At 55.3% G+C, this 12,693-nt stretch overlaps 1 protein-coding gene and 1 pseudogene across 1 annotated transcript in view; one reads left to right on the forward strand and one right to left on the reverse strand.

Moving 5' to 3' along the window:
* Positions 1–293: 293 nt before the first annotated feature.
* On the reverse strand, positions 294–2,348 carry LOC148091007 (developmental pluripotency-associated protein 3-like; annotated as a pseudogene).
* A 7,253-nt stretch (positions 2,349–9,601) lies between these two features.
* Positions 9,602–12,693, forward strand: part of PIEZO1 (piezo type mechanosensitive ion channel component 1 (Er blood group)) — a 60,643-nt gene continuing 57,551 nt past the window's right edge. The window contains exon 1 of the mRNA XM_087827090.1: positions 9,602–9,678. Coding sequence (XP_087683216.1) covers positions 9,615–9,678 — 64 coding nt within the window. The 5' untranslated portion in view covers positions 9,602–9,614. The remainder of the gene's footprint in view (positions 9,679–12,693) is intronic.

Raw genomic sequence — 12,693 nt, forward strand, 5'->3', positions numbered from 1 at the left:
GAGATGATTACTAGGGTGGAAGAAGGTACGCTGTGTCTCGATCCATACGGAGAGCAACGCTGTCCGATAGACATGGAGTGGGAGCCACACGTGTAATTTGTCTTTTTAAAAAAGGTCTCAAATAGGCCTCAAATTTTATTAAGATGCCTATACACACATTTGCTACTAAAAATTGAAATGGCACATCAAAAAATTTGTTACAGCTCAAGTTTTCCTTATAAGTTACCTATGCTGCTGCGTAATGACCTTAACATTACTAGTAGCAAGAAAAAATGGTACAATAGGGTTTATAGCTAAATCAACTCCATGTCATAACTGTTCTCTACGCTAATATTATCAGGAGGATCTCCATGATACAGGCAATAATGACAGCTACATCCAAATCTTCTGATCTTGATTCAATCTCAAGTATCCTTTCCTCTGGGTCTTTTTTAAGCAGAGATAGGGTGAGTTATCTAACAGCTTGTAAGGCCCTTCGCAGCCTTTCTTTCCAGACAGATGCCAATGTCCTCCTCACCCGTCTGCTCCTGTAGAGCAGGCCTTGACCCAGCCCCAGTCCAAGCCCCTGTGAGTTTTTTTCTCCATCCTGCTTTTGGGGCAAATGTTTTAGTGGAAGGGAAGGGAATTTAGTAGTAAGGTTGAGAGTCAAGCTGCTAAGTTTCTTGCCAGTATTCCTGAGACAGCTCCAGTGCCAGCTGGACCTTCACCGGGCATCTGAGAAGACTCCGGGGTCGAGGGTGGGCTCAGCTTCTTCGGTGAGTCTGTTGGACGTCTGGTCACAGCCTGAAGCCCCTCCTAGGCTTTGGGCAGGTGGCGATGCTCAGAGCTCTCAAATTGCTGGTGTCCACAAGTGTTATTTTTATTTAGTAGCAACATTTAAAAAAAAAAAAAAAAAGCCCAGCTGGGCGTGGCTCAGCAGTTGAGCGTCAACCTAGGATCCAGGCGATCAGGGTTCAATTCCCGGCCAGGGCACATGGCCGGGTTGCGGGCTGCAGCCGATCAATGGTTCTCTCATTATTGATGTTTCTGTCTCTCTCCCTCTCCCTTCCTCTCTCTGAAATCAATAAAGATATATTTAAAAAAAAAAAAAAATCAGGGGACATTTGAAAAATTTTATTTTACCCATTACACCCAAAATGTTATTTCAGCAAGTAATCAGTATAAACTTTATTAATGAGCTATTTCACATTCTTTTGCTCCCCACCATCACACCCATCATAATTATTACTAAGTACTATCGCTAGCGCTCACCATACAAATGGAGTGTGTACTTGACACAGCAAATCTCAATTTGGAGCATGTTCATTGAAATACTTCGTTTAGATTTCATGAAATTCACAGTTGGGAAAGTGGACTCGCGCGTCCAAGTTGTTCTAAACAGATTTAAAATTAAAAAAAAAAAAAAAAAACCTGCATGGAGTGTTTAATATTAATTAAAAGTAAATGCAGTTGCAAGCCCAGTTCCAGGCGGGCCCCCCCGCTCAGTTCTGCAGGGACAGAGCAGGTCTCTGCACCCTAAAGGCTGCAAGCGCAACGGACACCCCAAGTCCCTTCCACCCGCGGGCTCCCACGACCAGCGGCGGCCGCACGGGAAAGACGGTGCCAGGGTCCTGGAGCAGCAGGGGGCACCCTTGGCAACCCTTGGCTCGGGGACCCGCCGGCCCCACCCAGTCCGCGCACGAACCGGGGAGCAGGCCTGAGGCGCGCGCCTGGCGCTGCCAATCACGCGGGGGCGACAGTGGGCGGGGCGGGGCGGGGCTTGGAACCCAGGGTACGGGGCGTGGTCCGGGAGGGGTGGGACCCTAATGTCCACGCGGCTTCTCCCCGCGCGGTGGGCGGGGCTTAGCGCCCGGAAGGGCGTGTCAGCTGGGGGCGGGGCTGGGGGCGGGGCGAGACTCGCGAAAAGGCACTTTTGGGGGCTGATGAAGCCGGGGAGGGCCCCCCCCAACGTCTCCCCCCACCCCCACCCCGGGCTCCCGAGTTCCGACTCCACAGACAGACGGACCGTAGGCCCTGCGGTCTCGGGGTGGGGGGATGGGGCGTCTCGCAGTAACTCTGGGTCAGGCCCCGCGGGTCTGCAGGCGCCTCCTGACACCTGTGGCCCTTTGCGCGCAGGGGTGGCCCCTCCTTAGGAAGACGTCCTCCCTGCCTGTAAGAACCCACCGAGGAAGGCCTGGAACTGCAGGAACCACCTGAGAAACAATGCACAGGCCGAGCCTGAACCCAGGGCCACGTCCCAGAGGAAGGCCTTGAGCCACCCCAGCCTGGCCAAGCCAAGCACTAGTCCTTAATTCCACCTGTACCGAAGGTGGGCATCTGTCCTTCTGAGGCAGCCCCACTGTTGCCATGGCCGATGGACTACGCTTGAGGGACCTGTGTCCCTCATTGAAGGACTTTGAAGGTCCCTGCAACCAGCCACTCCCGGCACATGGAACATAGGTTGTTCCATGTGTCCTGCGTCCAAGGAGCTCATGGCCTGGCGGAGCGGAGGTTACTTCAGTGATCAGGAGCCCAGACTCTGGAGGGAGACCATCGTCCACCCAGCAGCGTTCACTGAGCTCCTGATCTGTGGCAGAGCCGCGTGTGTCTGAGCACAGGAGGAGAAAGGCCAGACCCTGGAGCTTTGGAAGTTGAAGGGACAGTGTAACTGTGTGGCTGGAGAAGACCCGTCACCAGACCACAGAGGAGTTTGAACTTCCTCTTAAGACTGGTGGCGCCTGCCGGCGTGGCTCAGCGGTTGAGCATCAAGCTAGGATCCAGGAAATCACGGTTCATGTTCCCAGTCAGGGCACGTGCCCGGGTTGCGGGCTCCATCCCGAGTGGGGGGCGTGCAGGAGGCAGCCCATCGGTGACTCTCTCATTATTGATGTTTCTCTCTCTCCCTCTCCCTTTCCCTCTCTGAAATCAATAAAGATTAAAAAAAAAAAAAAAAAAAAAAGACTGGTGGGGAGGGAAAGTGGGCAGATCTCTGGAAGAAACTGTTTGCATGCTGTTTGTTAAATGCTGTGCTGGGAGATTTGTGAGAGGGGCTGCGAAACTCCCCTGAGCTCCTTGAGCCCACAGGGCACCTAGGTGCTGGGTGCCCCTGGAGGAAAGGATGAACACATGAGCAGTGCAGTCAACACCATTCAGCTATGTCCCTGCTTGAGGCTTCTGGTTGTAAAGGACAATTCAAATAGTGATTGATCCTGTCCTTGGAGAGGCCTGGGTGGCTTTCTTTCTGTGAGAGGACCAGGACACTTTCCCTGTAAGCCTCAGCTGTACAGTTAGGTCCACTGGCCACAATGCTGAAGTTGTAAGGGGGCCAGTCGGCTTGCAGGCATTTGTTACTCAGTTGCATAGATTACCCCAAGTTTCCCCACGACTCTGCCGCAACTGAAGACTAGCTGGGCGCTGAGGCAAGTAAATTAGGTCAGGAGGCTCAGAGGAACCACAGAGGAGCTCCTAGTGAGTGAGGGGTCAGTGTGTCTGTAGGAAGCTCAGCCCTCAAATGGGGGTGGGGCCAGGGCCCCCAGCTATAGGGCCTGCCTCCTCCTCAGACCAGCTGCTGTTGGGACTGCCCTGGAAATCACACATGTGTGTGTTCTTGGTGGGGGACTCTCTGCCACAGAACAGAGCCCCAGGCAAGGCCGGGTATAGGGCAGCACTGCAGGGAGCTCATCAGGAGCTAGGGGAGCAAGACAGGCTGAGAGAGCCAGTGGAAGACTGGTCTGAACATGAAGTTGGTGGCTCAGTTGCACATGACCCTCCCCCGAAAAGTTCAGTAAATCACATTCAAGGACTGTCCAGGGAAGAAAGCAGAAGAATTTCTCCACTGGCTTCCATGAATCAAAGGTCAGTTTTGCTCCCCTTCTGTATTGTGCACGTGTAGGCACAGGGTCGAGGGTCACAGACTCTGGGCAGAAGGTGGGGCAGGAGGGTTCACGGGAGGGGAACCATCAGGGTTGGGGACCTGTGTGACTTTGTTGTCTATTGCCACATAGAGTGAGCTGGTTGCTTGGTGGCCCCTGTCAGTGGTCAGCCATCTCCAATGGCATCTGATAAAGGCACTTACCTCACCGATTCTGAACAGCTGGGTGGCCCTTCTATTTGCAGGCGGTTTGCTGGCCCTGGGGATGCAGCTCACCTGAGGCAAAGCCCAGGAAGCTCCAGTCTCGTGACTATATGTAACCACTATTGCAGAGAGGTAACCACATGGGTGGTCAGGAGAGCTAGTAGAGGAGAGACTTCTGAGGTATTCTGTTAGAAAGAGGAGTTTACTGGGTGGGGGATGGCATTCCCAGTGGCGTGTGACAGAGTGGGGCAGCCCTGTGTGGTTGCCACAGGTGCAGGGGCAATGGAGCAACATAGCTGATGGCCACTGTACTGGAGCAGGGCGCCAAGACCCTGTGGGTGACCCACGCTGTTGAAGACCCTGAGGAGAGGAGTGAGATGGTCAGGCTTCTGGTGCCCTGATGTTCAGGGCTCATGACTCCCTCCCCTGCCCCTAGTGAGAGCCCCTGGGCCCAGAAGTCACTGTTCCACCTGCTCTTTCCTAGCCAGCGCTCTGCTCCCGAGAGCCGGGCCCCTGCCCACTGTCCATTTGTGGCTGGGAAGGGGGCGCTTTCTCTTCCCTGAGCCTGAGTGAGCAAGCAGGTGACTTCATCAGCAGGACCACCACCAGGGACCAGTGGTCAACACTTCACCAGTGGGGTTAAGAGCAGCAGTAGGACTGAAGGGGCAGGTGACCAGTGGGAACCTGAAAAGTCCTTGGGCTGGAAGTCGCAGCGTCCTCCAGTTAAAACCTCCACGGGAGAGTTCCAGCACCTGAGGAAGGTGCAAGATGTGCCCCCCACTCCCTGTGCTTCCCTCAAGCTGATCCAGCCAGTCCAAACCCAGGCATGTGGGCAGGGAGAGGGCCAGGGCCAGGGGGCATTCCTTTTTCAGCTCTGACCAGGCCCCTGGATAGTTGGCCCCAATTTGAGGTTGGATGAGTCAGTCAGCAAGGCCAGAGGGGGCCAGCGAGCACCCACCGAGGGCTGGAGAACAGGCAGGCCTTCGATGGACGGGCCTTTCAACCTCCAACCCCTCACCCAGCCTCAACCCTATGATGCCTGCCTTTTCCTGGCTTGGAAAGCATGGTAGCTGAGGCCTCCCTGCCCTCGACTAGCCCATCTGCTGCTCTGCCTGGGGTGGGGAGGAACTGCCCATCTGGGTTTTCCATGGCGTATTCCATAAGGGTGCAGCTAGGGGCAGTGAGATTTCAGAGTCTCCTACCAGGACCAGAGTGAAAAAGAGCATTAGAAGTTGGGCCAGCCTCTCGCTGTTGAGAAACACTTCTTCCCACCAACCCCCAACACTCATGTGGCAGTGTGGACCCTGGAATGGGCTTAATTCCCGGTCTCCGTTTGTAAAAGGCACCTGTCGGCACGTTTTTCTGTAGTTGGTTTCACCTTCTAACTTTCCAGCTCAAACGGCCCTTAAGGCCAGCAGGTGGGTTCCAGACCCACCTTGGAGCCATGGTGCTGAGCAGCCAGAGCTGAATGCTGGGCCTTCAGGCAGCAAGGAAACAGGGTCAACAGGCTGTTTCCAGGTGGGCAGGTGGATGCCAGGGGACAGTCAGTCACTCAAGGCCAGCTCTGTGCCCAGGTGGGATGTGTCCCTTAGGAAAATCTTGGTTTCCTCTGACATGTGGGAACAGGATATGTGCGAATTCTCCACTGGATCCACACCTGTTCTTTGTTTCCAGGAAAGTGGGCCGGGGTAACTGAAAAGGAATGTACTTGGGGAGACAAAAGAGGCATTAAGTACGTTCACGTTGTGTAACTACCACCACGATTTCCTGAACTTTCTCATCCCAAACAGAAACTCTGTCCCCATTAAGTAATAACTCTCTATTCCCTCCTCCCCTCAGCCCCTGGGAATTTCTCATTTCTGTTTCTATAAAATTTTTTTGAAAAAATATGTTTTTATTGATTTCAGAGAGAGGAAGGGAGAGGGAGAGAGAGGGAGGTAGAAACATCAATGATGAGAGAGTCATTGATCGACTGCCTCCTGCACACCCCCTACTGGGGATCAAACCCACAACCCGGGCATGTGCCCTGGATCAACCACTGAGCAACACTGGCCAGCTGTTTCTATAAATTTTCCTCATCTAGATGTTTGTGAATAGCTTCTGTTGCTGAGCATCATGGTTTAAAAAAAAAATTTTTTTTTATTGATTTGAGAGAGAGAAACATTGATTGGCTGCCTTCTGCATGCACCCCCAACCAGGATCAAACCCGCAGGCCGGGTATGTGCCCTGACCAGGAATCGAACCTGACACCTTCTGCTGTATGGGATGACACTCCAACCAACTGAGCCACACTGGCCAGGGCTGAGTATCATATTTGTAAGTTTCATTCGTAGCATGTGTCAGATTTATTTCTTTTTATGGCTGAATAATATTCCATTGTATGGATTACATTTTGCTTATCCATTCTGTTTGTCCATCTGTTAATGGACAATTGGGTTGTTTCCCCTTAAAATTAATTTTTAAGTATAGACAAGTAATGACTATATCATCATTGGGGACAAAGTTAAACCTGAGTGATAATGTCCCCTGTGATGACACTTTTACCATGGCCCTTTCTTGCTCTTTATGGTAGCTGACCACTTTTGCTCTCCAAAACTAAATACCTATTATAATCAACAGCAACAGTGTGGGAGGACCCCAAACTTTGGGGTGGTGGAAGAAAAAATGGCTTTGTACTAGGAGTCAGGAAAGCTGGCCTCGAGGCCTGGCTTATCCTTTGACAAATGACTTCCCCCCTCTGCCTCCTGCCCCCCTTTTTTGTGTTCTCATCTGCAAAGGATTAAACACAAATTACTGACCCACCAGGACTACAGGGAAGGCAGGGCTCCCTGCTGTCCCCTGTCTGGCAAGTGGCGGGTTGGGAAGCTCTTTTCTGAGAATCTATCTCTGCTGTGTTCATTTTAAATTTATTTTGTGAATAGGTGATACATGTATATAGCAAAAAATCAAAATAGCACCAAAGAGTATTTCACCAACCATTATGTGTCCCTCCCATCCTGGTAGCACAGTCCCAGCCCTACCATCCCCTGCATGCCCTCCCAGAGATACAGTGTCCATCAGGCATGGGTGTTACCCTGCTGCTTTTTTCCAGTTGTAATATTATATCTTAGAGATCAACACTCCCAGTTGTAATGCTGTATCTTAGAGATTGTTCCATATGGATACACGGAGAGTTGCTTGATTCTCTGCAACCCATGGGCACTACCCCACTGCAGGATACACTATCATTTATTTACCTTCCCAGTCTTTTGCTCTTCACAATCTTTGGACACCTATGTTCTGTTCCTTTGTGAGCACACCTGCGGGGCAAGTTCTGAGATTCCCTCTTTCTTTGGAGCAACTACGCTGGAGCCTGGAGGGTGGGAAGCTCTGTGAGCCAGGTCCCAAGTGCTGCTATGGTAGGTCTGGGGACTCTGGACATGCCCCTCTGGGCCCTCTTCCCTCCTCCCCATCCCTGTGTTTCTTCCTGCTCCCCCTGCAAACCATGCTCTTGGGAAAGGGTGTAAAATGTTATATTCTAGGCTGTAGAAGGACTTAGCTTAAAGGAGTGGTTTTTAAACTTGCATTTAAGCCTTTTATGTAAACAAGATTGTCTTACATCCCTTCAAGGCCCTGTGCTATTGGGCATCAATGTCCTGAAAGGGACGCCCCCTCCCCCACAGCTGCCCAGTGATCACCCAAGGGCAGGCCAGACAGAGGAGGGGTGAGGGGAGCCCCAGTCCTGATGCAGTGTCCGCTCTATTTCCACTCTTGGCATTCTGGCAAGCCTTTCTCTTTATTCCTGCCCTCCTCTCCCCGACCCCTAGCCTAATAATGATAATGGGGGATAACCTAGGGGTCAGATGGTGACCTCTCACTGGGTGCATGCTGCTTCACGTCTACTTTGACATGGTCTCCTCTTAAATCTTCACAACTCCAAGGCTTGGGGCCCCTTCCCTATTTCATAGATGCTCCCGAGGCACAGAGAGGGGGGATGGCCTCCTGGGACCATAAAGCCAGCAGTCAGAGGAGCTGATGTGGGCTGTCCTTCTGGTCATCTCTGTTGATAGTGATGCTACTCAGAGACCCTGGCCCCAATCCTGCCCAAGGCAGCCAGATCTGGGCCTTTCCTTGAGGGTGGTTCCAGCCATTCCCAGAGGCTGGAACAGGCATATTTGCAGGTGGGTCCTGGGATTTTCAATCAGCTTGGCCCAGTGTCCCCAGCCTCCTTCGTTCTCTGACTTTGAAGAGAAACCCTGAGACTACAAGCCTCAGAGGGTTAGAAAAAGTCCAGGGTCAGACATGATTCTAACTAGGAATTGAGAAAGGAAGAAGCAGAAAGGTGTGGAGAAATCCAGTCAGCATTTAAACGCCAGACTTCATGAAGTTCCGCCTATTTGGCTTTTTAAGAGTTGGAGGGTCTGGGCCTGTGTTCTGCCTGGCCTCAGTCAGCTGGCCTGGGCCAGGGCTGGCTGCAGGCTTTCCCTGTCCCCACCGCACCCCCTAGCCTACTTAATCCCCCTCACGCTGCCAAGTTGGGAGCCTGAGCAGAGTACAGCGGTATCCCCAGGGCTCTGCCTCTGACACTGTGGGGCCCTTTCTGTTTCTCCCTTCCCAGTCACCTCAAGGGTGGCAAAGGCCAAAAGGAGGCCAAAAGGCTGAAATGTCCAGCACACCCTCCACTCAGACCCTGGCCTCTCCACGTGCTCTAGCTGATATCACCACCGCCTTATTGCAGGTGATCAGTGCGAAGCTGGTGGTGGAAAGCTGCTGAGGTGGCGGGCACAGCTGGGAGGGCCGCACGTGGCCCCGAACAGTCCACAGCTGGTCCTCCCACCCGACCCCGGCCCAGCTGGCTACTGGCCTCTGGGTTGCGGCTCCGAGCCGGCCCGTGGTCCCCAGGGGGCGCTGCGTCCTTGCGTCTGTGGCAGCAAAGCGAAAGTCGCTCCAGCCACGCGGGGCGCCGTTGCGCGTGGGGTGCTGCCCAGGAAGCCAGGCGCTAGGGAACCTTTTATTAGCCCTGCAGCCGAGTCCGCGGGGAGAGAAACGTCCCCCTGCCCGCCCCCACGTGCACACCGAGAAGGGGCGCCAAGGTTATTGGGGGTTGAGGGTTGAGGGTCCCGACTTGCCAGCTCCGACCCGGAGGGCTGGCGGGTTGCGCGGGCGCGTGGGGCAGGAGGTGTGCCCGGTGCGCTGGGTCGTCGAGGCAGCGCGGAGGCGGGCACAGGGCGGGAGGACGGGCGGGGGCCGAGCTTATAAACCCCGCGGGCGGCGAGGGGGAGGGAGGCAGCCGCCGAGCCGCCGTCCTGCCCAGCTGAGCCTCCTTGCGCCGCGGATAGCCACGCGCTGCGCTCGCCGCCGGGCAGGGCTAGCGCCCGAGTGGACGCGGGCCCCGGACCCAGGAGGAGAGTGCGGGGGCGTTCGGGTCCCCGCCGACCAGCCGAGTGTCCTGGCCGCGGCGCACGGCACGTGAGGCCACCCGCCTTGTACACCATGGCGCGCCAAACCCGGATGCCCCGCGCTGCCCCTTAGCGCCGCGGCGGCCCAGCGACCCCGGGCTCATCCCGCGGGTCCCCCGGGCATGGAGCCGCACGTGCTCGGCGCGGTGCTCTACTGGCTGCTGCTGCCCTTTGCGCTCCTGGCCGGTGAGTGGGGCAGGCGCGGCGAGCTGAGCGGGGACGCGGTACGTCCCGCTCCCCACTTCCCGGCCCGGCTGCTAGCGAGGCCGGCCGGGGCGGGGGCCGCGCGCGGGCGGGCGGGCGGGCGGGCGCGCAGATCGCCCGGGACGCGCGGCCCTGGGCGCCCGCATTCCAGAGGCATGAGAGCGCCGCGGGGCCGCCGGGGAGGCCGGGGCTGCGCGGGCGGACCGGCGGGGCCCCGTCCGAGCGCCGGGCTGAGAGGGCGGCGGCGGGCGGTGGAGAGGTGGCCACCCGGCGCCCACGGGGCGGCCCCGCGAGCGCGCGGTTCGTCCCTGCCCCCGGACACCTGGGAGCAGGGCCCCCGCGAGGGGATCGTTTGCCACCGTGGGACGGGCAGGAGAGCTGGTGAAGGGGGCACAAATCTCTTTTTCTATTTCATGTTTAAAAAAAAAGTGCAAACTTGCATCATGACTTCCTGACCAATGTGGGAGAAGGCGGGCTTCCTGCCTGGAGCAGTTTAATCTGGAGCCTCCGGAGCAGAACTAACGTCTGTGCCCTGGGCGCGGCCCCCCCCCCCCCCACTCTTCCATGTTGGTCCCCACACCCCGCCAGACTAGGGCAGGCCTATGCTTTGGAAAAAGTAGTTCGGGATCCTCCCTGCGCTTCCCCTCTCCGTGCCCTGACTTTCTCTGCTCACTGGCTCTGGTGGGGCGGCAGGCACCAGGCAGCTGGGCCCCGGCTGGGGGAGGGAACCCCCCAGGCGGCTCTCTAGCCTTGGTATCAGAGCAGAGGGACCCGAACCGTGGCATCGTCAGTGTCGCCCCTTCCAGAAAGCTCATCCTGTGGTTGTCCTGCTGTAAGACCTCTCCTGCACCCCCCTGGCCTCCACTGTGCCCAGGGCAGAGTGCCCAGAAGCTCATTCCATCCTTGACGCTACTCTCGGCTCTCTCCACTGGGGCTGTCTCTTGGGTGTGAGCTGGAAAGTACTCTGATTAAATTAATTTATGGAACCACGGAAAGGTTTGCATTGGGTGCAAACGTCTGTCTGTTGGGTGGAAATATGTCTGGCCATGGTGGATGGGGGGGAGGGTTTGTATTCTGAAAGTCTTTCCAGAGCCTCCTAACTCACTCCAGGTAGGCCTCTGCCAACTTCTGTTATAGGTAGGTGCAGGCTCCCAGTGGGCCGGGAAAGTGGGAGATCCACAGCAGCCTGCGCTTTGGCTCCTAGACAGACTGTGTTTTGATTTGTAGCAGAGAAAGGTGGTGAAACTTGGGAAGTTTTTCAAGACAGGAATCAATGAAAACATTGAGGTCCGAGAGGAGGCTTGGAGTCCACCCTTGTGTGTACAGGACAACCTGGCATGTGCATGGGAGAGTGCGGGTCAGCCAGCTGTGCCCGGTGCCTCTGGAGAGCCACAGGGTCAAACAAGCAGGACAGACTCAGCTAGAGGTCCTCTTAGAAGCTGGTGACATGAGGGGTGGGGGTGGGGGGACAGGTAAGCCTCTCAGAGGCAGAGGTTCACTTGTCCTGCCCACAGGGCACCTGTATCCTGCTTGGCCTGGCCCTTCGAGAGAGGGAGAGAATCAGATCACTTAGGCCTGCAGAGGTGGGGGGTCCTTCTTCAAGGGCACTTGTCCCCTAGATGGTGGAGTCTCCTTGCACGGGGTCAGCAAACTTTTTCTGTAGCGGGCCAGATAGTAAATATTTTCCCATCATGAAATCTTCAGATATTTTTCCAACCATTAAAAAATGTAAAAACCACTCCTAGCTGTGGGCTGTGCCAAAACAAGTGGTGGAGCCAGATTCAGCCCAAGGCCTGGAGTTTGTTGACTGAGAATTAGGCAGGGGTCCTGGGTTCTTTTCTGGGTCTTGGCTGCTGCTCATGTGGCGACGTGGAGAGTTCTCTTGTCCCGGGATGTGGAGGTGGTGTTAGCACAGGATTTCCATCTGGGTCATATTGGAGTCACCTGGGGAGTTGGATGACTAATTCTTTGTACTTGTTGCTCAGTTTTTCTATAAACCTAACTGCCCCCAAAATAAAGTCTATTAATTTTAAAAAAGGCCTGATGCCCAGGCCACACCCCACACTGATTCTGTGCCTGGTTGTGGGACTTGGGCTGCAGTATTTTTTCTTAAGCTTTGACGGAGGGTGATGTTGAGCCGGCCTGGCTGGTGATACCTGAGACTCTTCATCTAGGGCGTGGGCAGCTCTGGTCCCTAGGGGCCCACTGGCTGTCCTGCTGATATCAAGGCCATGCTGCCTGGCCGGAGGTGGAATGTTCCCTCCGTTGTCTCCTGAGCAACTCGTCCCTGACAAGCTCTGGCTGGAAATGGCTATTTCTTCAGTTTTGGAAGTGAAAGTAAGAGGTGGGTGCTAGGTAAGGCTTCAGAGGATATTAGTCAGACTTGTGCCTTGTGCTGGCTCAGGCAGCAGTCGCGGGGAGGGTTTGAGTCATCTTGGGGTGTCCCTCATCCCCATAGCACTCCCCATGCAGTGCAGGGTTACTGCCCCAAAAGCCCAGCCTGGCCTCTTCATCGTGACAGACTCCCCGACTCCCCCTGTGAAGGGTGGAGGTCTCAAGCAGCTCACCTCTCGTCCCTGGAGCCCAGGAGGGTCAGGACCCAAAGCTGGAAGCTTCTAGACAGGTGTCAGGGCAGGACACTTTGTGATTCCCATAGAACGGGCCACACCTCCTGACTCTGGGCCTTACAGGGGCAGCCAGAAACAAACATGGTAGCAGAAAGGGAGGTGACTGGAACGCAGCAACTGTATCACCGACTACCAGAAACTGGAAATGCAGTATTTGGCTTCTGCCTGTAAAATGGGGCCTCCGGCCTCGAAGGCACGCCCACCACACACAGGGGCGTCACTTGCATCAGACTGATTATCACTGAGACGTGTAACCATTTAGAATGGGACACTTCCTCCTTTTCATAGGCTTGTCACCATCCCTGTCTCCACACCCCTGTGAGGAAGGCAGGAGGTGGTCTTTTCTCTTGGCAATGAGAAAATGAGGTGT

The sequence above is a fragment of the Miniopterus natalensis genome, chromosome 18, assembly GCF_054644295.1.
Source record: "Miniopterus natalensis isolate mMinNat1 chromosome 18, mMinNat1.hap1, whole genome shotgun sequence".
In the NCBI taxonomy this organism is placed as follows: domain Eukaryota; kingdom Metazoa; phylum Chordata; class Mammalia; order Chiroptera; family Miniopteridae; genus Miniopterus; species Miniopterus natalensis.